General features: G+C 45.6%; 1 protein-coding gene and 2 long non-coding RNA genes across 3 annotated transcripts; 1 reads left to right on the plus strand and 2 right to left on the minus strand.

The window, feature by feature from the left end:
* Positions 1-844: 844 nt before the first annotated feature.
* On the minus strand, positions 845-12,063 carry PLBD2 (phospholipase B domain containing 2). Its single transcript, XM_039332623.1, has 12 exons — positions 11,758-12,063; positions 9,583-9,676; positions 9,197-9,358; positions 8,673-8,773; positions 6,648-6,862; positions 6,341-6,435; positions 4,456-4,616; positions 3,928-4,023; positions 2,994-3,065; positions 2,632-2,784; positions 1,672-1,834; positions 845-1,511 (listed from the first exon to the last, which is right to left on the minus strand). The coding sequence occupies exons 1-12, from the start codon at positions 11,976-11,978 to the stop codon at positions 1,344-1,346; spliced, it is 1,701 nt and encodes a 566-aa protein (XP_039188557.1). The 5' UTR covers positions 11,979-12,063; the 3' UTR covers positions 845-1,343.
* A 9,320-nt stretch (positions 12,064-21,383) lies between these two features.
* Positions 21,384-24,558, minus strand: LOC120303287. Its single transcript, XR_005555396.1, has 3 exons — positions 24,475-24,558; positions 23,380-23,496; positions 21,384-21,997 (listed from the first exon to the last, which is right to left on the minus strand). It is a non-coding gene; the product is annotated as an uncharacterized LOC120303287 (long non-coding RNA).
* On the plus strand, positions 24,558-26,320 carry LOC120303288. The gene is made up of 2 exons (XR_005555397.1): positions 24,558-24,689; positions 26,255-26,320. It is a non-coding gene; the product is annotated as an uncharacterized LOC120303288 (long non-coding RNA).

The following is a 26,320-nucleotide window of genomic DNA, read 5'->3' on the forward strand; positions in this document are numbered from 1 at the left end:
CTGTGTGAAAATTGCAACTCCCAGGGAGCAGTGCCAGGCATCACAAAAGGAACAAGCGGTACGGGTGGGCTCCGTCAACACCACGGCTGGGGAAGGCAAATGATGTTCAGTGTAACAACTGGAGTGGGGGGAAAGTAGAGTTTCCTCCAGAAAGCGCAACAGGGATTGGACGACCAAGCTGTGAAGGTTTGGGACGGGTGGGATGGGGGCCCTCAGAGCAGAAAGAAAAGCCTTTGTGTCAAGGCTGCCTTTGGTTGGCTGCCTTTGTGTGCTCTTTTGATCGCTTTTTAGAAGTAGGTCAGTGTTGTTGTCTTCCAGGATGAGATGGAAAAAGAGAAGAGAAGAGCAACTAAGGTGATTCAAGGCCTGGAGGCGAAAACGCACGAAGAACAATTTTTTTGAAGAACAACGGTTGGCCGGAATTGAGTATGGCCAAGTTTAGAGAAAAGAAGGACTAGGGGAGAGATGATAGCAGTGCCACAGTATTTGAGGGGCTGCCACAAAGAAGAGGGGGGGGGGGAGTCAACTTATTTTCCAAAGCACCAGAAGACAAGGCAAGGGGAAAATGGAAGCTAATCGAGGAGACATCCAACCTAGAACTAAGGAGAAACTTCCTGAAAGTATGAACAATTAACCAGTGGAACAGCTTGCCTCCAGAAATTGTGGGTGCTTCATCACTGGAGGTTTTTAAGAAGAGACTGGACAGCCATTTGGGATGATATGGAGTCTCGGGGGGTTGGACTAGAAGACCCCCAAAGTCCTTTCCAACTCTGTTTAGTCTAGTCTAGTCTAGTGTCTAGTCTAGTCTAGTCATGGAAGAATGCAAATGACCAGTTGTTTGCAAGGAATATAAATCCTTCCCTTCCCCACCATCCAGTCAGAGCTGAAGAAGCTTCTCAGATGAGAAGCGAAATATCTTCAAAGGAAAAACAAGAAAGTCCAGTTGCCTCCTGAAAAAACACCTTTGGGACTTGTTCCTCTTGGGGAAGACTCTTTCCTTCAACTCGCAAATCTGTTCTTCAGGATTTTCTGCATGCTAGCACTTCCAAGCTTCCCCCCCCCCCAAGCCAGATGGGTTAGGAACTTAAAATATGTTTAAATGCAAACAATATGCGTTTTCTGCAGGAAGTGAAGTTCCTCCCATATCCCACTGCCCTACAGGATTGCAGCATTCACAGACCCGCTGTTCTATTTCTTCACTGTGAACTGCTCAAGCTGCTGAGAACAAAAAGGAAGAAGGCCTTCCCCGTGCTTTCCAGAAAGCCAGCCCCTGGGTGGAATCTGCACCCCAAAAGCTCCAGGTAGGTAGCTAGAATTAGGCCTACAATCCAAGCCTGGAGACCTCAGGCCCAGCGAACGCGGATGGGCGAGAATTTCCAAAGATCCGGGTGTCCCATGTGAGGTATATTGCAATACGGAGAAGAGCTCCACTGGAAAGGAGGGAGGTCATCCCAAGTAGGCCCGCTGGCCGCCAGGAAGCTGTAATTCTTCATCATTTCGAAAGAAGTCACCTGCAAAAGAGAAAAGCACAGCTTGGTTTAGGGGGAACTGCTCTGGTTTTAGCAAGCTATGAGCTAGAAGCATCCGAGACCAAGCTAAATAAATATATTAAAAAAAAAAAAACCCGCTAGGGAATCCAAGCTCTCCCTCCTATCAGCTATCGCTCCTCACCTTCACATCGGTGGCCCCGTGCCGCCGCGGGTGGAGGGCCCCGAAGGGGTAGGTGCCGTTCGCAGGGTTGAGATCGGAGCGGGCAGCAATAGCGTTTTCTGCGTTCTGGGGTGGGCTGCAGCCTTGGCACCAGGAGAGAGGATCGTGAGGGAAGTTGTTGAACCTGGGCACAAGATGAAGAGCACAGCACGTGTAACCCGGGCTCTTATTGGTTGGTCTGTCTGTCCGTCCATCCATCCTATCATATATCATCTATATCTATCTATCTATCTATCTATCTATCTATCTATCTATCTATCTATCTATCTATCTATCTATCTATCTATCTATCTATCTCTATCTACATACCTATCCATCCATTCTATATCTATCTATCTATCTATCTATCTATCTATCTATCTATCTATCTATCTATCTATCTATCTATCTATCTATCTATCTATCTCTATCTACATACCTATCCATCCATTCTATATCTATCTATCTATCTATCTATCTATCTATCTATCTATCTATCTATCTATCTATCTATCTATCTATCTATCTATCTACTTACCTACCCACCCACCCACCTATCTATCTACCTACCTACCTATCTACTTATCTATTTATCCATTCATCTATCCATCCGTCCACCCATCATCATCATCTCTTTCTCTCTCTCTCTCCCCCTCCCTCCCTCCATCAGAACACCTACTGGCTGGGGAAGTCTGGGAGTTGAAGTCAACACCTGTTAAAGTTGCCAACTTGAGGAAGGCTACTCTAGACAATCTTCAAGGTCTCTTCTAATTCTTACATCCTATGATTCTATGAACTCCTTAAGGCAACATTTATCCTTGGTTTTACCACTTTACTTATACGTAAGTGTTTTCTTGTCATATGTGCCTCCCGTCCCCCAGAAATATTACCCAAGGGTCATTCCTTAGGCAGACTTCTGGGCAGTACAAGCAAAGGTCTAACCTCATCAGTCGGATCATTGAATCCATGTCCCGTATAAGAGTTTGGTTGCGCCGGAAAATTCGTGCTCGGGGATTCTTCTCATAGGTGAACCAGTCCCCATATTTCTGAACCAATGCCGGGAGACCACTGGTGTTGAAGATATCCTGGAAATACCTAAGTGAAAAGAACCATTGTTTTAAGAATGAATTGACAGCACTGAGGCCTCTGGCTGATAAGCTATTCCTTTGGACGCCTGTGTTCTTCAGTTCGATTCTGGGTCTCTCCAGAGCCTCCAGCATGGAAAATGCGAGCTCCACCTTCTAAGTTGCAAATCCTTATCCCTCCAAACCTCCAATGGAAAGGAAGGAGGAGAAAATCCTTACGGCACATTGTAGCTTGCCCAGTAGCCTTCTTGATACAACAGCTCGGTCTTGTCGGCGGTAATCACCATTCCCCTGGAAAGACAGAAAAAGGGAAAAGGAACCAGCGTGCATTGTACCAATTGGGGGGGGGGGCTCCTTTTCCTGAAATTGGGGAAGGGAGCAACTCATAACAAAGGGTGTCAAACTGGAATTGTTCACCCAGCCCAAAGAGGAGCCCAAATCAGAGGAATCCTATCCAAGGGCCCCTTCTGCATTCTTATCCAGGGTACCTTCCAGAATTTCTGGAAAACCCATGTCAATTAGGAGCTAAGGAAGCATAGCCTAGTGGTCCCTCACCCCAGAGCTGGGCAATGCTTTCTTGCGTCTGCAAGAAAAACCACCAAGCTACAGAGAGCACCAAGGACCCCTACAGTCCTCCTCCTCCTCTTCCCCCTCCTCCTCCCAACCCCCCTCCCTTCTAGCATTGATGATGTTACCTAACTTGTGTAATGAAACGTCTGCAAGAAAACACCAAGCTCAGAGACACCAAGGACCCCACTGTCCTCCTTCTCTTCTTCTTCTTCTCCTCCTCTTCTTCTCCTTCTCCTCCCCCCTCCCCCTCTTCCTCTTCTTTTTCTTCTCCTCCTCTTCTTCTCCTTCTTTTTTCTTCTCCTCCTCCTCTTCCTTCTCCTCCTCTTCCTTCTCCTCTTCTTCTTCTTCTTCTTCTTCTTCTTCTTCTTCTTCTTCTTCTTCTTCTTCTTCTTCCTCTTCTTCCTCCTCCTCCTCCTCCTCCTCCTCCTCCTCCTCCTCCCCAAAGCCCCATCCCTTCTAGCACTGATGGTGTTACCTAGTTTGCATAATGAAACCCCCAAGCTCAGAGAGCACCAAGGACTCCTCATGTCAACCCTGAGCTATAGATATTCTCCTTGATTAAAATAGAGTTTGCAACACTTACGGAAGCTGTTCCAGCACAGTCAGGAGGCCACGTTGGGGAGCAACCGTGCCTGGCACAAAAGATTTATAATCCACAATCATCCATTGGTTATTGTACCTGTGTAAAATGAAAACAAAGGGGAGGGCTATGGGATCATCTATCTCTAGTTCACAACACAGTCCTTTCAGCAGTTCCAAGAAGGCTCCACGCCCATTTGCACCACTCAGATGACCCTGAGGACACAGATAAACCTCCAAGTGGCCTCAAGGACTCTCTGAAAGGAGGCAAATGACCAGCTGTCTGCAAAGAGTATAAATCCTCCTGTTCCCCACCATCCAGTCAGAGCTGAAGAAGCTTCTCGGATGAGAAGGGAAATGTCTTCAAAGAAAAACAAGGAAGTCCAGTGGCCTCCTGAAAAAGCACCTTTGGGATGGACAGAGAAGACACTGTAGTAAGTAGAGTAGGACTAGAAGACGGGGTGAAGATAGAGGCACCCCAAAACTCATGACCTTCACCACACCACAGTTGTTCTTCAGCACCCCAACTCACGTGCCACTGTTGAACTTCTCAAAGATGGCCGCCCATTCTTCTCCAGTCCTCGCCAGCCGATTGGCCACAATGTTGCGCAACCATTCCAACACACTGTTGTCAGCTTTGATGAACTTCCAAAGGTCACTGTTGCTGTTTCCGATGGTAGTTTCCAGACTGACCTGCAAGAGGAATACATGGTGAGCATCTCCCCTTGAACAGGAATTAAACAGTCAGGCCCACGTAGGGATTCTTCCCTTTAGATCATATGGATGTTACTTATTTATTTGTCATCCTGCCTTTATTAATTTTACAACTAACTCAAGGTGGCAAACACCACAACAACATTGTTGGTCACCCAGCTGGCTTTCATGGCTAAGGAGGGACTAGAACTCTCAAGTCTCTGGTGATTGGCCCAAAGTCACCCAGTTGGCTTTCATGCCTAAAGTGGGACTACAACTCACAGTCTCCTGGCGATTGGCCCAAAGTCACCCAATTGGTTTTTGTGCCTAAGGCAGGACTAGAACTCACAGTCTCCTGGTGATTGGCCCAAAGTCCCCCTGTCAACTTTCAAGCCAAAGACAAGACTAGAACTCACATTCTCCTGGTGACTGACCCACAGTCACCCAGTTGGCTTTCATCCTAAGGCAGGACTAGAACTCCCTGTCTCCTGGTGATTGGCCCCAAATCACCCAGCTGGCTTCCATGCCTAAGGAGGGACTAGAACTTACCATCTCCTGGTTATTGGCCCAGAGACATCCAGCCAACTTTCAAGGTTAAAGATGGACTAGAACTCACGCTCTCCCTCTTTCTAGCCTAGTGCCTTAGCCACTAGACCAGTGGTTCTCAACCTTTTTAATGCCGCGACCCCCAACCGGTCGTAAGTCGAGGATTACTCAACCGGTCGTAAATTGAGGACTACTCAACTGGTGCAGCACCATTTGCAGAATGGGACTTTTGGCGGGCTCAGCAGGGCAGAGACAGCCTGGACAATTCCTATTGGCTTTTGAAAGCCAATAGAATTAGACTATATTCAAGAGAGTCTATTCTATTGGCTTTCAAAAGCCAATAGAATAAAAGGGAGTAGCACAGCTAAGGAAAAGGGGGGAAAAATGGCGGACTGCATTGTTTGGCGACCCCCATGAAATGGTCGTTCGACCCCAAATGGGGTCCCGACCCACAGGTTAAGAACCACTGCACTAGACCAAAGTGGCTCTCTTCCTTATCTTGTCATTCCGTTCAATTATTTTTGAAAGATCTACCCACGCCTCCCTGAAGATGAATTCTTCAAACTTAAGATAAAGGAATGGGAGGGGGGGCTACAGTTTCCAAACTATCCATAACATCAAGGGACCCTGGGATTTGGCCTGTATGGAAAGCAAAACTGGTTCAGCACCCTGGACAGTGATTAAGCACTGGGCCAGGGCTGGTTCTGCTTCAGGATTACGGACAGCAACTTACATGTACAAGGAGTCCTTGATTTATGACCACAATCACGGGCAGAATTTCTGTTGCTAAACAAGGCGTTGCCTTGCATCCAATTCCACAACCTTTTGCCCCAGTTGTTAAGTAAAACATGGGGTTCTGAAGCGAATCCAGCTTCCTCCGTTGGAAAGGTTACAAATAGCAACCGTGTGAGCCTGGAACACGGCAACCCTTGTAAATATATGCCAGTTGCCACAATACTCAAATGTTGCTCACATGACCACGGGGAGGCTGCACTGGTGGTAAAGGCGAGGACCTGGTCCTACGTCACTTTTTTCAGTGATGTTGTAAGTGAATGAATGGTTGAGTCAAGGACCGCATGTAAATACTTGCCACAAGCAACCAACCGATTGGGTTTCACTGCTATATTTTGTCCAAACCAAAGCAGAGCCAAAAGAAACCGACAACTGACACCACTTACCAATCCGCTACTCAAGACGTAGAAATCATCACCGGAAAAAATAGTGCCAGGATACGAAGAGAAAGCTTGGGTGTGACCGGGAATTGTGGTATCACCTGAAGAACATAACGCAAACATCCTGTCAGCACCCACATATTCTAGCCACCTTCCCCTTCACAAAATACAGGTAGTGTTCAGTCACTGCTTAAGTAAGGTTTCCTGTTTGAGCAGGGGGCTGGACTAGAAGACCTCCAAGGCCCCTTCCAGCCATTATTATTCTTTGTTCTAAACGTTTCGCTTTTTTCAATTTTCCACACTTTTTACTCACCGTGAGGTAAAGTCCGGAATGGCAAGGTATACTTTTTGAGAATGCGCAACATGGCTTCGTAGTTATTCCAGGTGACATGTGAGACAAGGAGATCATGATTGCCAGGTAAAAGTTTGATCAGAGCTGAACAGGAGCCAGAACCAAGATGATCCTCCTTTTTAGGTTTATTGAAGGCCGATTCCAGATCTTCCAGATCCCCACCCAGCTGGAACAAGCTAAAAAGAAAGAATCCCAGAATCGCATGGCTGAAAGAGACCCTGGAGGTCTTCTAGTCCAGCCCCCCACCCAAGGCAGGAGACCTTATTCCATCCCAGAAAACAAGAGTCTTCCTTCACTTATCAGGGAGGGAATAATGTTGGCTTATCTTTTAGGATTCAGATTAAAAAAATATCTAAACAAGCTTACATAAAGCAGAATGGTCATTGCAGATAAGCTGGATTAGAAAGATTGGTCTAGTGCAGTGGTTCTCAACCTGTGGGTCGGGACCCCATTTGGGGTCGAATGACCATTTCACGGGGGTCACCAAACCATGCTGTCCGCCATTTTTTTCCCTTTTCCCTAGCTGTCCTACTCCCTCTTATTGGTGGCCACACCCACTTGGGGGTCACCACAACATGGGGAACTGTATTATGGGGTCACAGCATTAGAAAGGTTGAGAATCACTGGTCTAGTGGTTAAGACCATAGATTAGAAAGCAGAAGGTTGTGAGTTCAAGTCCCGCCTTAGTATGAAAGCCAGCTGGGTGACTTTGGGCCAATCACAGGAAGACTGAGGTCTAGTCCCGCCTTAGTGTGAAAGCCAACTGGGTGACTTTGGGCCAATCACAGGGAGACTCTGAGTTCTAGTCCCGCCTGAGCCACGAAGGCCAACTGCGTGACTTTGGGCCAGTCCCCCTCATTCAACCCAACTTACTTCGCAAGGTTGCTGTCTGGGAAACAGGAGGAGGGCAGGAGTATTAGGTATGTTCAACGCCTTGCATTGTTTATAAAATAAATAATAAAGGTGGGATCCAACTGAACAAATAGTCTTAAAACAAATCAGTAAGGTAGATCTTCTCAAAGGTAGATTATTCCAAAGTAGGAATAATCAGAAGGATTATCCTAAGAAGAAACTGTATGTACACAATAGAGGTTTCCAAGCGTGAATTAAATCCATGGCTCCTGTCCCTCTAAAATATTTAATAACAGAATGACAGAGAAGAGTTGGAAGGGACCCTGGAGGTCTTCTAGTCCAACCCCCTGCTCAAGCAGGAAACCCTATTTCAGACAAATCTTGTCTTAAAAGCCTCCAATGATGGAGCACACATAACCTCTGGAGGAATGCTGTTCCACTAGTAAATTTTTCTCGCCGTCAGGAAATTTCTCCTTAGCTCTTAGTTTACTTTGTCTCCTCCAATTAAGCAAAATATTTTTCTGCCTAGTTGTCCATTTGCAGCCTGCCCTGCTTGTTTATGCAATCCCAAATTCCCGGAAAGTTTTCAGGGCAAGGAGAAGGATGCTTCTGACCCAGTGTGTCTACTTAAGGCTCCATCGTTATCTTGGAAGCGATAAGCCTTTAGATCAACACGAGCAACTTTTAGGCCATCTCCAAGTTCAAGAGAGGCTACAATCTGCATGCAACAACAACAAATTCATCACCCAGAACACCGAACATAGAATAACAGGGTGGAAGAGACCTTAAAGGTCTTCTAGTCACAATCCCCTGCCCATGGCTGGAGATCCTACACCAGGGGTCTTCAAACTTGGCCCTTTGATGACTTGTGGACTTCAACTCCCAGAATTCCTCAGCCAGCGTGCACGCTGGCTGAGGAATTCTGGGAGTTGAAGTTCACAAGTCATCAAAGGGCCAAGTTTGAAGACCCCTGTCTTACACCATTCCAGACAAATGACTATCTTGTCTCCTCCCCCGTTTTAGCCCAGTGGTGTCCATCCTTGCCAACTTCAAGATTTGTGGACTTCAACTCCCAGAATTCCCCAGACAGGCATACTTCCTCCCCTTCCTCTCTGCCTTTCGAAAGGGACTTACAGAAAGCCGAAGGAGGCGACAGAGAATCTGCCGGTCGGGAAAGAAATTTGACCACTGTAGCCGTCTTCAAGACCTTTCAACTGCAGCAGAACAAGGCGAACCTGGACATTTGGATGGGCAACACAGAGACATCATTCACAGGAGATAGCCTTGAAGAAAACACGCTTCTGGAGGCAGGTGGTTCCACTGGTTGATTGTTCTAAGTGTCAGGAAGTTTCTCCTTAGTTCTAGGTTGCTTCTCTCCTTGCTTAGTTTCCACCCATTGCTTCTTGTCCTGCCTTCAGGCGCTTTGGAGAATAGCTTGACTCCCTCTTCTTTGTGGCAGCCCCTGAGATATTGGAACACTGCTATCCTGTCCCCCCTCGTCCTTCTCTTCATTAAACTAGACATCCCCAATTCCAGCAACCGTTGCTTCTGTTTTAGCCTCCAGTGCCCTGATCCTCTTTGTCGCTCTTCTCTGCACTCTTTCTAGAGTCTCAAGCTGGAGTCCCTTCCAACTTTATTATTATTATTATTATATATACCTGATACCAATAGACAGAGTCCATCCCTGCCTCTTCAATCTGTTCCTCCATCCAATTCAAGTTGGCTTCGAGGTAATTTTTCAACTTTTGACAGTAGTTCGTCTGGTAGGTGAAAGGCCCACAGTAGCTAACCATGGTGTTCATCCAATGCATGTACACCAGCTGTTAACACATGAAATTAAAAAAAGGACATTGACAAGGCTAAATGTACATCCTGAGGTTTCAGAGTCTCCCCCCTTCTCCTCCTCCTCCTCCTCCTCCAGGTTTGGATGTATCTGCCAGTCCCTTCCCCAGACTAAATGTGGGAAAAGCTACAACATGCGCCGGCGTGAGGCACTAGGGTTTATATTTAACTCAACTGCAGCTTGTTCTCATTGTGAGCTTACCTGCGCAGACACCGTGGCTTCAGCCACCCCGGCTGCATAAGCCTGAATGCTGTCATTATATTTCTCATTGGTGGTTAATTCCAGCGCTGCCCAGCTGGGAAGGAGAGAGGAAAAGAAGGCCACCAAGAAGTTAAAGAAAAGGATGCATTTCTCTTATTATCCTCTCCTGGTGCTGCAAAGGTATGTTTCAAGTTTCCAGTCCTCAGTGTGAAAAACCTGTCTTTTCAATGCTCACTGCTGTATTCCAAGTCTTCCCATGTTGGTGTGCGTCTGTGTTGTTCTCTTTTCTCAACTGTCTTTCCTGGCACAGCAACCGCATTTTTGCTTGCGTGCTTTCCTACACGGCCCTCCCCTTTGCACTTTGGGTTGGTTTGCAAGCTGCTAGTCCTCAGCATGAAAATTTGCCTGTTCACTTCTCCCTACTGTATAAAAATCTGTCCCTTTACTTTCATAGCACAGTAGTAACCCCCTTAAAATTTCTGACCAAGTCTTTCCACATGCATCCAGTTGTTTTGTGTTTCTCTCTCTCTCTCTCTCTCTCTCTCTCTCTCTCTCTCTCTCTCTGTGTGTGTGTGTGTGTGTGTGTTTCTCTTCTCTCACTTGTCTGTCTCTTGTCTCTTGTCTCTCCTGGCACAGTAACCATATTTTGCTTGCCTACTTTCTACGTGGCCTCGCCAATACACTTTGCGTTGACCTCAAGCTTCTAGCCCTCAGTGAGGGATCATCCCTAAGGAACCCTATTGAACCGCTGGGGTTTCTTCCCCCTCTCTGCTGCTAATCAGTCCCTTTTGACATCTTCCCCTCTTCTGTTGAGTCATGCCTCCAACTTTCCTCCCTTCAAATCCACATTCAAGGTTTTATCTCTCAAAATGTCCCTGGATTCTTTCTTTATCCAGCACACCTTATCAAGCCTTTTAACTTTTGAAACCATTGTCCCTGGACAAAACGGCCTCGAGGAACACATCTGCACATAAATCTCGCCCAGTTAATTTTTAAGGAACTGCAATAACACAGGAAGTGCATCAGGAGTTGCTGAATCAAAGTTTTCTCTAGCTTAAGGAGCAGGAAGATAAGAAGGTTTGCCCATTCCCCCCCCCCCACCCGACCTGAACTACAACAACAGGTTTTGTCATCCAAACCAGTTATCCCATGAAGATATGGATTTATAGGATATTGAAGAGGGAGAGGATATTTTGGGGAACAGGAATGGCCTTTATATATAGGTAGTCCTTGACTACCTATTTGCAACAAGATTCTGCTAGGCAAAAGGATGGAAGAATCAGGATATGCCCACGGTGGAAGAATAGATAGTGAAAATAGCTAGCGAAAATGTAAGAAATGAATAAATAGCCCCCCCCAAAAAAGTCTTTTCTTGAAAGGCCTTATAGGATGTTTGCTGAAAGAAAAACAACATGAGATCATAATTTATGGATTTGAAAACGAAGGGCTCAGTTTTAATTGTGAGTCTCAATGCTAAATGCTAAATTTTAATTGCAAGCCGCCCAGAGAGAATGGGTGGCAGAAAGAAGGAAGAAGGAAGGAAGGAAGGAGGGAAGAAGAGACTTGAAAAGTGTTTATGAGAGAGACAATAATCATGTAATTATCAGGTGGGGGGGGGTGACTGAAGGTTCTGACCCCCCAGCCTGCCCATCATCTTGGTTTTTTTACTTTTTTAACTTTTTAGTCTAAGTTTATTTAAAAAAAACAACAACTTTTTATCATACTGTAAGCAGCTGGAATCGTGGTATGAGTCAGATGGGTGGACTGAAATTTACTAAATCAAAAATTAACTCCAGAAATCTGTTGAAAAAAAAAAGAGAAGTCTTTTCCCCCCCCCTCTATACCTCTCTTAATTTTCTGGATCTTCTGTCTCTCTCCCCCCCCCCTTTGGGGCTTGTTATTGTCATATGAAAATGATCGGTCCACCCCACCGCTGGAGACTTTCCGAAAAGAGACAGGACAGCTATCGGTCTGAAATTGGTGGGCTGGACTAGATGACCTCCAAGGACCTTCCAACTCTTGTCATTCTGCGATTTCTTTGGGGGGGGGGGAAAGCAGGACGGACGCCTCGCCAGGTCACAACGGGGGAAGCCTTCCGCGGAGCCCCCCCCTTGCGCCTCTCCCCCTACCCAGGACCCCAGGAAGGGGGAGGAGGGGGGGGTCCCTGGTCCCTACCCGTTCTCGCGGATCCCGTCGGTCAAGTTGGCCCAAGCGACGGCGGCCGGTGCCCAGCCCTGGACCACTTTCAGCTGCCCCGACACCGGGTCCAGCAGCACGGAGCAGCCGTCGGTGGGTCCCGCGCCAGGGCTGGGGAAGTAGCGCGGGGGAGAAAGAGCGCAGAGCGTCCGGAGCAGCAGAAGCGGCAGGATTCGCACCGGGAGCCGGAGCCGCGCCATGGTCCGAGCGGTTCTTCCCGGCGGGACGAGTGCCAGGCCCGCCCGCGTAGGCTCTGATGCAGCCGGAGGAGGAGGAGTCCCCGCCGCGGGGGGAACCCAGGAGCGGCCGCTGGCCGTGCGCTTCCCACGGCCGCCCCGCGAGGGAGCCCCAGGCTCGGGAAGGCGGCCGTGGCTGCAGGCTGGGCGAAATCGGAGGGGTGGATGGCGAAGTTTGCAAGGCTTGAGTTCGGATCTCTCCTGGAAAAAGCACCTCTGGGACAACCCTGACCTGGATGAGGGAGGATCTCCATCATCTCTATTCTCTTCTTCATCCTTCTTATTCTATTCTATTCCTCATTCTATTCTATTCTATTCTTTTTCTTCATCCTTCTTATTCTATTCTTCATCCTTCCTATTCTATTCTATTCTATTCTACAATCTATTTATTCTATTCTGTTCTTCATCCTTTCTATTCTATTCTATTCTATTCTATTCTATTCTATTCTATTCTATAATCTATTTATTCTATTCTATTCTTCATCCTTTTTATTCTATTCTATTCTACAATCTATTTATTCTATTCTGTTCTTCATCCTTTCTATTCTATTCTATTCTATTCTATAATCTATCTATCTATTCTATTCTTCATCCTTCCTATTCTATTCTATTCTACAATCTATTTATTCTATTCTATTCTTCATCCTTTTTATTCTATTCTATAATCTATTTATTCTATTCTTCATCCTTCTTATTCTATTCTATTCTATTCTTGTCCAATCTTTTCTTAAAAGCCTCCAGTGATGGAGCATCTACAATTCCAGGCAAGCTTCTTTCGCTGATTATTTGTTCTCCCTGTCTGGAAATCCCTCCATATTTTCAGGTTGGACCCCTCTCCGATGGGCTTCCACTCAGTGCTTCTTGTCCTCAGGTGCTGCAGCGAATAAATCAATCCCCTCTTGCCTCTTCAAAGATTGGAACATGGTTATTGGGTCTCCCCGAAGCCTCTTCTTTGTGAGGCTAGACTTAATTCCCTTAGCCCAGGGATTTTCCATCTTGGTCCTTGTATGGCTTATGGACTTCAACTCCCAGAATTCCTCAGCCATGCATCCTAGCTGAGGAATTCTGGGAGTTGAAGTCCACAACTCATACAAGGGCCACGTTGGAAGACCCGTCTTAAAGCATCCTGGCTGAGGAATTCTGGGAGTTGAAGTCCACAACTCATACAAGGGCCACGTTGGAAGACCCGTCTTAAAGCATCCTGACTGAGGAATTCTGGGAGTTGAAGTCCGCAAGTCATACAAGGGCCACGTTGGAAGCCCCCTGCAGTTAAGGGGTCTGCAGAATCTCCGCTGGGTCTGTGCCAGGGACAGGAGGAGACAGCAGCAGCCGCAGGCTACCAATGTCAGGCAGATGCAAACAAACCATCTTGCAAAGCGCTGCGCTTACCAACACAATAGGAAGCAGAGCAGTTCCCAAAGGGATTGCAAAGGACAGAAGTACAATTCCACAGAGTAACAAAGGTTTTTTTTTTTTTTTTTTTTTTTTAATATTTACAGCAGTATTCTAGCTCTCTAGCCCTCAAGCCCGGCAAGCAGCAGGTCTTCCCGGCAGCTCCAGGAAAGCAAAAGCAAAAGAGATCTTGCAAAAATCGCCCAATCTGCTGCGGCCACGTGACCAGGCAAAAAAAAAACCACTTCCGGCTTCTCCTCTCCGAGCCACGTGGCTGCAGAGGCGCTTTTGGTGGCGGTTTTGCACGTCTAACAGTGAGTAGCCTTTCTGAATTAATTCTTTTTTATGAAAACTGCTTAAATAAACGTTCATACTTGGGGGAATTATCTGTATATAGCCATTCGTGTTAAAATTAAAAATAAGTCCCACTTGAATAACTGCACCTGCTTTTAATTAAACAGCCAGTTGCATGTCCGTTGCATTTAAACATGGAGACCTTGTTGAAGAGCCACTGATAGACTCCAGGGCTCCGTTTTTTTCCAGACACCCAGTGGAAAGGTTTTTAAAATAAAATAAAATAAAATAAACTCCTAGGGTTTTACTTTGCGTTTGTTCCAATTTACTGTGCACTTGAGTAACCGCACCTGCTTTTAATTAAACGGCCAGTTGCATTTAAACATGGCGACCATTTTGAAGAGCCACTGATGGACTCTGGCTCCGTTTTTTTCCAGGCACCCAAGGGAAAGGTTTTTTAAAAATAAAATAAAATAATCTCCTAGGGTTTTACTTTGCATTTATTCCAATTTACTGTGCACTTGAATAACTGCCCCCTGTTTTTAATTAAACAGCCAGTTGCATGTAGCTGCATTTAAATATGGAGACCTTGTTAAAGAGCCACTGATGGACTCTGGGGCTCCCTTTTTTTCCAGGCACCCAGTGGAAAGGTTTTTTAAAAAATAAAATAAACTTGCCTGTGCGTGCGCAGAGGCAGAGGAGAGCGCATTGAGATCAGCTCTGAAAGCATCTTGAAAGCCTGGTGTTTTCTCTCCCTTCCTTTTATGCCAAGGGTAGCCTAGTTAAATTTCATTCTGATGTGGTCTTGTTTCTTGAGCTGACCTCCCATTTTGCTAACCATCTCTATCTTCCCGAAGGTCAACCTTAGGTTGGTCTATTGCCATTTCTCTTTCAAATGGCTGGGATTTTATATTTGATTGGATTGTCTTCCATGGGGGATGTAAGTGTGCTAAGATACCACACCTTCACATAACTGGCTTCCACGGCTACACAAAGGATGTTGCTTGGAAGCAACATGAATTCCTTGCTCGTAGGACCTGGGTCCTTGGTTTGGCTCTGAGGATGCACTGAGGACTTTCTCAGATGGGTGTCTTTCCACTCTGGATTTTAATGCCACAATCATAAAGGTTGGGTAGCTGTGCCCAGGTCTGACACAACACAGGCCAACTTTAGAAGCAACTACACTGAGCATTTCAGAAGATGGAGATCCCCCAAGTAATATTGGAAAACCTGAGGAGGAGAAACGATGAAGAGCTTGGCTAAGGTCTTGGTGCCTTCAAGGGGGATTCATCTTGATCCTCATGTCAGTTTCTTTCATTCACTAATCTTTGTCAAGAGCACGATAGAAGAAAATTAGAGATGGTGCCAAACATAGATTTCCAGATGCTGTTGGACCACAGCCCCCAGCATCCCTTACTCTGGCCTGAGGCTGCTGGGAGTTGTAGTTTAGCAACATCCGGACAGGTTTTCTGCCTCTGCTACTGTTTTGTTCTTTGTATTCATTATCTGTCTGTCTGTCTATCTATTTATCTATCAATCTATCTCATCCATCCATCTCTATTTCATCTATATCTTTTCTTTATCCACCTTTTCTCTCTTTCATCTGTGTATCTCTCTTTTGTCTATATCTTCACATTTTATATCTCTTTATCTCATCTATATTTCACCTGCTTATCCATTGGTCTAGCCATCTCTTTATATCTCTTCTCTGTTTCATCCCTCCCCCCCTCTTTCCCTCCCTGCAATATCTTTTTTTGTTTGTAATCCATGGAGAAAGGTGGTGGTATTATATGTATCATAAATAGAAAAAAACGCTTTTTGTAACATAACTGCTGCTAAAAGTGAAATGAATGCAGCAGAGCCATCATATACCCATTCGAATAAAAATACTCGTGTGTGATATCTCACTGGTTGAATAATTTGAGAGACGTTATCCAGTGTGTTAAGTTTTCCTTCTCCCTCCTTGCCTCTTTTTCCTTACGTTGTGTCATCCTGACTATAAATGTACAGGCCAAATGATATAAAAAAGACTTGCAGAAATATTAGCAACTTTATTAATAAAAGTTCACAAACCTTCATGCAACCCATGTAAAAAACAGGCAGGCTTTGACTTTTTTGTGACTTTTTTCCCCCTTCCAAGTGCCCCCTGGAGTCTTGTGTAAAGAAAAAAAAAAATACAGCCTCTTTTATTCCTTTTTCTAATTAATAAATACAAAAAAAGAAAGCACCAAATTCTAAAGGGACAAGCTAAAAAAAAAATATGAAAACATGCAGGATATATATTTACAGGACGTCTATATCCATAAATGGAAGTGATGATTCATTACAGACTTTCATAGCTAATCTATATTCATCAATTGTGCAAACCACAGAATAGTTGCAGCCATATGTTTGTCTTTCCCGGCCTGGCCTTGTGGCTTCTCAAGCATAGGAGCCAGAACGGAAGATGGGAATCCCAACTATCTTCGGCTCTGTAGGAGTAGACAACCCTGGTGCCTGTTTGCTCAGTGGGCTATTTCATCTCAACTTGAAATTGGAGAAAGATGTTATGAACGTTACAAGGGTGGTAGGGTTAGGTTAACTGGCCCAAGGAAAGCAGAAAAGAGTCCTCCTTAAGGGAGGAGGGCAAAAGGTTCACAAGAGGAAGCCACCTCAGGCAGGACCAAGCAAAGGTAGGGGAGTCCATGCATCCCCTTTGGAGTGAATCTCTCTCCCACCAGCTATTTTTGGGAAAAATCTAAGGCCAAGTCATTCTGGAATGTAACATTTGCTCCTTTTTGAAGTACGACTGAAGATTTGCAAGATCAGAAATTGTCTTCTCTAACTCTTGTTTTTTTTTTTTTTTCCTTCTGACGCCAGATATGGGAAGGAATCAACATAGAGACCAAGATGCACATTTGCTTCCTGACGCTGGAACCCATGGCATTCTGCTGCTGACGGCGGTGGAATAGCTACAACTGGGTGGTGGGAGGCTTTGGAGATAGCTGTGAGCTTGTTTGGGTGGGTGGGAGGGCCACATGTCTCTTGGAACAACTGCCACGGATCCACGAAGTTCAGACTCATCTGGACCAGCCACATGGATTCCCATCTTGAGTTGAAGACCAACCTTCCAGTGTCCAGTAAAAGGACCTCTGCTTTGATGCAATGTTGTAATGCTTGATATATTTGTGCAGTTGTTGTGTGTTTTACTTCTAGCTTCTTGGGCTGTTATAAAATCCCAAACACCAAAAGGTGCCATTATAAAGGGGTGCCCATGGTAAGCTAGCTTTCGGGGCAAATGGCTATATATATTACAGGTAGTCCTTGACTTAATGCCCACATTTGAGTCCAGAGTTTCTGTTGCTAAGCGAGGCATTTTGTTAAGTGAGTTTTGCCCAATTTAATGACTTTTCTTGCTACATTTGTTAACTGCAAATGTTGAGTTAGTTACATAGTTCTTAAGCGAATGTCGCTTCCCCATTGACTTCGCTTGTCAGGTCACAAAATGCAATCACCTGACCCCAGGACACTGTAACCGTCATAAGTATGAGTCAGTTGTCAAGCTTCTGAACTTTAATCACATGCCACGAGGATATTGCAATTGTAAGCTACTTTCTTCAGTGCTGTTACACCTTCAAATAGTCACTAAATGAACTGTTTTAACTCAAGGGCTACCTATACCAGCTTTTATGTAGTAATATATATAGGCATTCTTCTATGTACATATTAGCATTTCGTACAGATAGTTCTATTTACTAAAATACGCTAATATGCACATATATGTGTATGTATATATATCCACACAGAGAGACATAATTTGTCTATTCCTGGAATAAACAAACTATGCCAACAAGTCTCTGCATGTGTATATATGTATATATACATGCCCCAACGTTTCGCTTCTCATCCAAGAAGCTTCTTCAGTTCTGGCTGAATGGTGGGGAATGGAACGATTTATATTCTTTGCAGTCATCTGGTCCTTAGTACCCCAAAGGTAAGTCGTTAGCTCTCTGAGGGCCGTTGAGGCCACTTGGGGGTTTATCTGTATCCTCGGGGTCACCCAGACCAGTGTGGAGATGGGCCTGGGACCTTCTTGGGACGGCTGCAAGGACCGTGTTGGAGACAGGAGGTAAGTGGTGTCGCATCCCTCCCCCTCTGTCGAGAGAGGCCTGTTTGGTTTTAACACAAATGGCCTCTTTGACCCCTCTTTCAAACCAGCGGTCCTCTCTATCCAGAACGTGGACTTTGCTGTCTTCGAAAGAGTGGCCTTTGTCTTTCAAATGCAGATGGACCGCTAAACTTTGTCCTGGTGGAGTTATTCTCCTAGGTTGTGCCATGCAATTGTGGTTTGTTTTGTTTCTCCAATGTAGAGATCTATACATGTCTTGTTACATTCTACTGCACATATTGCATTGCTCAGTTTGTGTTTGAGTGTTTTATCCTTGGGGTGGACAAGCTTCCGCCTTAGTGCAGAGTTTCTCAATCTTGGCAACTTTTAAGATGTGTGAACTTCAGCTCCCAGAATTCCTGAGTGAGCATGCTGGCTGAGGAATTCTGGGAGCCAAAGTCCACACATCTTAAAAGTTGTCAGGGTTTTGAGAAACATTGCCTTCTCAATCTTGGCAACTTTTAAGATGGGTGAACTTCAGCTCCCAGAATTCCTGAGTGAGCATGCTGGCTGAGGAATTCTGGGAGCTGAAGTCCACACATCTTAAAAGTTGTCAAGGTTTTGAGAAGCATTGCCTTCTCAATCTTGGCAACTTTTAAGATGGGTGAACTTCAGCTCCCAGAATTCCTGAGTGAGCATGCTGGCTGAGGAATTCTGGGAGCTGAAGTCCACACATCTTAAAAGTTGTCAAGGTTTTGAGAAGCATTGCCTTCTCAATCTTGGCAACTTTTAAGATGGGTGAACTTCAGCTCCCAGAATTCCTGAGTGAGCATGCTGGCTGAGGAATTCTGGGAGCTGAAGTCCACACATCTTAAAAGTTGTCAAGGTTTTGAGAAGCATTGCCTTCTCAATCTTGGCAACTTTTAAGATGGGTGAACTTCAGCTCCCAGAATTCCTGAGTGAGCATGCTGGCTGAGGAATTCTGGGAGCTGAAGTCCACACGTCTTAAAGGTTGTCAAGGTTTTGAGAAACATTGCTTTAGTGTATTTTGGGGTTGAAAGTGTGCATGTATATTGTTAGTTGAAAATTCTTCTGAGCTTTTCAGATAATTACTGCATTTTATGGATTGATGTTGCTTTGTTGTTGTTTTGTCCTTATTGGGGGCAGGGGGGACAAAGGATCCTACTGGAACTTTGTCTGGATTTGATGAAGGCCCAATTGGGATAGCCACAGGTTCTGAGGGCTTCTTTGATGTGTTTTAGTCCTCTTTCCCCCCCTTTGCTGGTAGGTAAACCTTCAGCCCAGTGGCGTAGGACTCCGATGACTTCTGTGTTTTTGCTCCAGTGAAGGTAAAACACTGGGTTTTCTGTATACTTCAGTGTTGATGTATGAATCTTGTCCTGATGGGTTTGTTCTATGTTGTGCCATGCGCTTGTGGTTGTTTTGTTCATGAATGCATGGCACAACATAGGAGAACAAACCCATCAGGACAAGATTCAGCAGTTCATCTGTCTGTGGAGATTCTTAGTCAGCCAGGTCATGGTTTGCTCCAAAGGTCCTTTTTCAAGAGACAGCTAGACTTCCTGTTTTTTCTTGGAAGACTTTCACTTCTCATCCAAGATGATTAATGGATGAGAAGTGAAACATCTTCAAGGAAAAACAAAGGAAGTCCAGTTGCCTCTTGGAAAAGCACATTTGGAACAGCGGTCCATCTGCATTTGAGAGACAAAGGCCACTCTTGAAGACAGCAAAGTCCATGTTCTGGATGGAGAGGACCCCTGGCTTGAAAGAGGGGTCAAAGACGCCATCTTGTGTTAAAACCGAACAGCCCTCTCTCGACAGAGGGGGAGGGATACGACACCACCTCTCCTGTCTCCAACATGGTCCTTGCAGCAGTCCCAAGAAGGTCCCAGGCCCATCTCCACACTAATATACAGGTGACTCTGAGGGTACAGATAAGCCCCTAGGTGGCTTCAACGGCTCTCAGACAGCTAACGACCAACCTTCGGAGTACTAACGACCAGATGACTGCAAAGAATATAAATCGTTCCACCCCCCCACCATTCAGCCAGAACTGAAGAAGCTTCTTGGATGAGAAGCGAGGCGGCAAAAAAAAAAAAAAAAAAAAAAAAACCCAAAGCACAAGCACCGCCCCCCACACACTGATCCACGTATAAAGTCAAGTCACAGAGTGTCCGGTTCATTCCACTATATTGGGACACACACCCCCCCCCCAATTACTGTATGTGCCTGTGTACTTTAACACAGATGCACACAGTCACCTAAGATCTATTGGGACCTTTTTTTCCTAATAGACCTTAGCCTATATTACTCTATGTGTCTGTGTTAAAATACACAGACACACAGAGCAATATAGGCTAAGATCTATTAGGAAAGCCCCAATAGATCTTAGGCCTAGATGACTGTATGCAACTGTGTCAATGTACACAGGCACATACAGTTAATAGGCATATCCCCTAATATACAGTATATGTTTATATATCTACATATTACCATATATTAAGGTGTATGCCATACTAAGGTTACCAGCTCTGGGCTGCAAAAGGGAAAAAAAAGCCATTAGAGGGCAGCAAATTACATTTGGCACCATCTAGTGGCCTAAAATATTTTTGCAGCCCAGATCTGGTAACCTTAGAGCAGTCTTTTTCAAACTTGGCCACCTTAAGATGGATGGCTTTCAACTCCCAGAATTACGTGGGCGTTGAAGTCCCCCACATCTGACAAGTTTGCAAAACACTGCCCTGGCTCTATACACACTATACATCTAGCTGCACGTGTGCATCTTTCTTCTGCAGCTCTACTGTATATATATGGGCAATCCAGGGACCCTCCCTCATGTCACAATTTGCCTCTTCAACAACAGTTTTCAAGAAGGAAGTTCCTAGAAAAGGAAGTGTCTGGATGGGGGCATCAGGATACCTCCAGAAGACCAAAACCATCTTCCTGTTCCTGAAAGATTCCTTTGGGGAAACTGCTGGATTAGCCCAATTGGAGTGAAGAAAATAAGGACATTGAAAGTTGCCCAGAAAAGACCCTTTTGCCCATATATACCAGTCACTTTTCTCCTGATTGCACAAGGACTGCACACTCTCATGTGCTAAGGCCTTGCCCGAGTTCTCTCTGGCCACCAAGTCCCATCATCCTCAGCCCATGTTGCAATGGCTGAGAGGAATACCTATGGTGCTGTCCCTGCTGGTTTGGCAGCTGCCCTAGCCCAGCCAGCAAGGAGGCCCCACAAGATGACTTGTGACCAGGCCAGCAAAAACTAGCATGGAGAATGGATCAGGCAAAGATCCCCATGCTGCACCAAGCTAGAGATGTACTACAACTCCCAGCAGCCCCAGGCAGCAGTTAAGGAGGGCTGCTGCTTCGGCAGTCCTGGTGCAATCAGGCAAAGTGCCAGTGGAGCTGGAGAAGAAAGGATACTTACACACACATGCTTGACTTACCTGTGGCAGGATTTTCTCCAACTGGGATGGCCTCTGGATCCTCTCCTAATGTGGGATTTTGCAAACCAGCACCCCTGACAATAAAACAGCCATTTTCAAGCACACCAATCCCCTCATCCCAAGACCAACACTCAATAAAGATATTTTATTTACAAGAAAAATGCTCCCAAAGTCTTTTCTTCTTCTCAAGATCTCCAGAAGTTGCAGGTAGCGTCAGCGCCTGTTCCGGAAAGGCAGCACTAAACTATTTCATCTAGGTGCAAGGAATGGAAGCCCTCCCTTCCCGCAGAATGGTGTCTGCACATGTGGGCTACAATGTCTTACTACCTCCTGATTCTTGGGCTAAAGCCTTTATTATCATCTCCTAATTCTTGACTATCTATCATGGTTCCTGTTAGCCACCATCTCTTCTATGTTCCTACAGCGCTGTTATTAAAGCTGTGGAACCCCAATGTGTTCACCCCCCCTTCTTCTGCTGCCTGCTTGGCCAACCCATGGCTTCCGAGCCCTCCAAAGAGGTCTCCAGGAACGCCATCCTTGGGGCTCTCCTTCTCCAGGGTCCAGCTCAGCTGGACTTCCCTGCTTCCCACCCTGCCTAGATGTTGTCATAGGGGACCACAAGGCCAATGTTGTAGCTGTAGCCGGCCACTTCGTTGTAAGAGGAGCGGCAGATAGGAAGGATGCTCTCTGCCACCAGCCTGTCTGTGGAGAATTCGTAGGCGTAGATAATGCCTCTGTGCCTGTTCAAAGAGAAGCAAGGGGAGAAGAGGGAAAAGAAAATAAGCAGGGTGCTTTTCAACCAGCCTGGTTCCCAGCAGTTCAAAACCCTCTGGAGCAACTTTCCAACCTTGGCAACGTTAAGATGTCTGCACTTCAAATTCAAGCTGGCTGGGGAATTCTGGGAATTGGCCCTCACCTCTTAAAGTTGCCCAGATTGAAGAACGTTTTTCCAGACCAGGGGCCTTCAAACTTGGCCCTTTTACGACATGTGGACTTCAACTCCCAGAATTCTTCAGCATATTCTGGGAGTTGAAGTCCACAAGTCATAAAAGGGTCAGGTTTGAAGACCCCTGCTCCAGACTCTGGTTCCTCTCTAGGGCCAAGGAGATGTTAAAATGCAAGCAGATCAATTCAGAGTAGGCCCATGTGCTCGAAGGAGCACCCATAATGGTTCTGGGTTGTTCTACTTTTAGAGTAGTGCTTCTCAACCTTGGCCACGATAAGACATGTGGACTTCAATCCCCAGAATTCCCTGGCTAGATATGTCAACTGTCTTGTATTCACCTTCCTGGAAGTCAGTTCAGAGTATGAGGAAACAGATGGGAAGGGAAGTGGGAGGAGGAGGGGAGGGGAGAAAGGAAAAGGAGGTAAGGAGGAGGGGAAAAGAAGAGAAGAGGGGAGGGGAAATGAAGGGGGAAGGTGAAGAGAGGGGAAAAGAGAAGAGAAGAGAAGAGAAGAGAAGAGAAGAGAAGAGAAGAGAAGAGAGAAGACTTAAAACAGGATTTGGATAAGCTAAACTACTCTGTATTCCAAGAGGAGGGGAGGCCAATAGCCATCCAGAAGCAGCTGGAATATAATCCCCATCAACCTTAGCCAAGCCAACCCATAATAATGGGTGCTGGAACATCTTACCACCCTTCACCCATCACGCTGGGTTTGTTCTTCCAAGCCACTTGCTGCTCACCAGAGCTTCTTGCGATTTATAGCTGGCTACCCTCCCATCCTAAACCCCTGCCTGGCTTGGCCACAACACCCTGGCTCTCTGCCTCCATAAGCTCTCAAACGCTCCTCCATTGCGGCTTCTTCTCTTTTCCTTTTTAAACCAGGGGTCTTCCAACTTGGCCCTTTTATGACTTGTGGACTTCAACTCCCAGAATTCCTGAGCCAGGCATGCTGGCTGAGAAATTCTGGGAGTTGAAGTCCACAAGTCATCAAAGGGCCAAGTTGGAAGACCTTTGGTTTAAACTGAGGAAGGCCAACTTGGGGGAGTGCCTCCCAGCATCCCGCAATATTGTCTAGCTAAGGCTGCTGGGAATTGTAGTCTAGCAACCCTGAGAGGAGTGTCACAGGGCGCCTCCTGCTGGTTGAGAAAAAAAGTACCACCGTGAGGGTCAGCTCTCACCTTCGGTGAGCAGTCAAGTCGTTGTCCGTGATGCTGGCCCCTCGGGGTGTCTTTTCATTGGGGATGTTGGCCGTGATGAGACTGTGGGAGCTGAAGCGGAGGTGGCGAACTGGGTGCCTGGAAAAAAAAAAAGGGATCCACAGAGTCTATCAGCGGCTCTTCAACAAGGTCTCCATGTTTAAATGCAGAGGACAAGCAAATGAATGTTTAATTAAAAGCAGGATGCACAGTAAATTGGAACAAAACTAGGAGTTTTTATTATTATTATTATTTTAAAAAACCTTTCCACTGGGTGCCTGTAAAAAAAAAAGGGAGCCACAGAGTCCATCAGTGGCTCTTCAAGATGGTCTCCATATTTAAATGCAACTGGCTGTTTAATTAAAAGCAAGTGCAGTTATTCAAGTGCACAGTAAATTGGAACAAACGCAAATAAAACCCTAGGAGTTTATTTTATTTTATTTAAAAAAACCTTTCCACTGGGTACCTGGAAAAAAAGGGAGCCGTAGAGTCCATCAGTGGCTCTTCGAAATGGTCGCCATGTTTAAATGCAACGGACATGCAACTGGCCGTTTAATTAAAAGCAGGGGGCAGTTATTCAAGTGCGCAGTAAATTGGAATAAATGCAAATTAAAACCCTAGGAGTTTTTATTATTATTATTTTAAAAAACCTTTCCATTGGGTACCTGGAAAAAAACGGAGCCCAGAATCCATCAGTGGCTCTTCAAAATGGTCGCCATGTTTAAATGCCCCTGGCTGTTTAATTAAAAGCAGGTGCGGTTATTCAAGTGCACAATAAATTGGAAAAAACGCAAAGTAAAACCCTAGGAGTTTATTTTATTTTATTTTTAAAAAGCCTTTCCACTGGGTGCCTGGAAAAAAAGGGAGCCCCGGAGTCCATCAGTGGCTCTTCAACAAGGTCTCCATGTTTAAATACAACGGACGTGCAACTGGGTGTTTAATTAAAAGCAGGGGGCAGTTATTCAAGTGGGACTTATTCTTAATTTTAACACGAATGACTATATACAGGTAGTTCCCCCAGGTATGAACGTTTATTTAGTGTTCCCCAAAACGGACTCATTCACAAAGGCTACTCACTGTTACACGTGCAAAACCGCCACCAAAAAGAGGCCTCTGCAGCCACGTGGCTCGGAGAGGAGAAACCGGAAGTGGAGTTTTTTTTGGTGCCTGGTCACGTGGCGGAAGCAGAGTGGCTGACTTTTGCAAGATCTCTTTTGCTTTTGCTTTCCTGGAGCTGCCTGGAAGACCTCCTGCTTGCCGGGCTTGAGGACTAGAAAGCTAGAACTACTTCTGTAAGTATTTTAAAATATTCTTTTTTGTTACTCTGTGGAATTGTACTTCTGTCCTTTGCAATCCCTTTGGGAACTGCTCTGCTTCCTGTCGTGTTGGTAAGCGCAGCGCTTTGCAAGGTGGTTTGTTTGCATCTGCCTGACATTGGTAGCCTGTGGCTGCTGCTGCCTCCTCCTGTCCCTGGCGCAGACCCAGCAGAGATTCTGCAGACCCCTTAACTGCAGGGGGCTTCCAACGTGGCCCTTGTATGACTTGCGGACTTCAACTCCCAGCATTCCTCAGCCCAGCGTGCCTGGCTGAGGAATTCTGGGAGTTGAAGTCCACAAGTCATACAAGGGCCAAGTCGGAAGACCCCTGCCTTTACTGGAAGGAAATCCTCCACCCTCACCCATTTTGGATTTTGCTTGGAGAGGCTTGTGCAGATTGGGGGAAGTTTTTCTTTTTAAAAGTTTTAAATTTAAATTGCCTTGTGAGTGTTCCCTCCCTGGCGGCTTTTAAGAAGAAATTGGATAGGCATTTATCAGAAATACGGTACAGTACTGTACTCTCTGTGAGAGCAATGGGCTAGACTAAAGTATTCTGGCCCACTGGGAAAGCCTTTTGGAAAACTCCTGGCTTTACGCCTTATTGGCCTAACCCAGCTAGCCCCTCGATCTTACCTCTTTCAATCCCCTTCTTATGAAGACAGGGATTTCTGGACTCTAGAAAGAAACTAATCCAAAGCCAGATGTAGGTGATAAATCCCCTGCTAATAGTGATAAAAGTTGAGCAGAGAACAGTAACTGGGAAGTGTCTGTTTGAAGAAAGGCAAATAACAAGGGTTGAAAGACCTTCCCCAAAGGGGTCACATTTTTAGCCTCTTTTCTTCATCGCTACCCTTCAAGTAAACTTTCAGGGCAACTTTTCATAGTTCCTCCATCCCCACCAAAATGGAACCACTGTCTATTGAGGACACACGTGTGTTTAGTTGCTCCCCCTCAAAACGGCACGCAGGGCTCCAGACTGGTTCTGTCCACTCCTGAAATTGCCAGCACAGTCCAGCCAGCTTGGGCCTTCTGGGAAACCCACACATCTGGAGGGTCACCGAGATCTCTAAAAGTTGCCGTTCAACCTGGCAACGTCAGAAAGCATTGAGTTTGGATCCAGCGTGAGCTTCCCGATGACTCTCCCATCCCTTTCTAAGTAATGCAGTAGCTGCCAAGCTAAAACACGCAAGGAGCTTTTTTAAAAAAATAAATATATAAATAAAACGTTCTTCCTCGTCCACCACTTTTCCTTCGGCGATGATCTCATTGACCAATGTTCCGCAGCAGCAGAAAGATGACAATTAACTCCATGCTAAAAAGAAGAATTACCACTTGTCCTACAGAAGCCAAAATAGGAGTTAGCTTTGTAGGCTTCAGTCTGTCCTACCTGGATAGAAATTACAGCCGCTGTCACTGAATTTTTCTTGGACTATTCAGGAATTTGCCGAGATGCTTGAAAACGGTGCATATCTGATGCATGCAAGGTTTAAACAGCGATCTTTGAAAATTAATGTTGCAACATTTTTATTTTTTTCGTACAGGTTCCTGGGTTACAACATTGGTAAGCAGGATGGATTGTGTGAAATATTAAAAGCTTTTAAAAAGTT

Source organism: Crotalus tigris, unplaced genomic scaffold (assembly GCF_016545835.1).
Source record: "Crotalus tigris isolate CLP2741 ecotype Arizona unplaced genomic scaffold, ASM1654583v1 scf7180000024461.5605484, whole genome shotgun sequence".
In the NCBI taxonomy this organism is placed as follows: domain Eukaryota; kingdom Metazoa; phylum Chordata; class Lepidosauria; order Squamata; family Viperidae; genus Crotalus; species Crotalus tigris.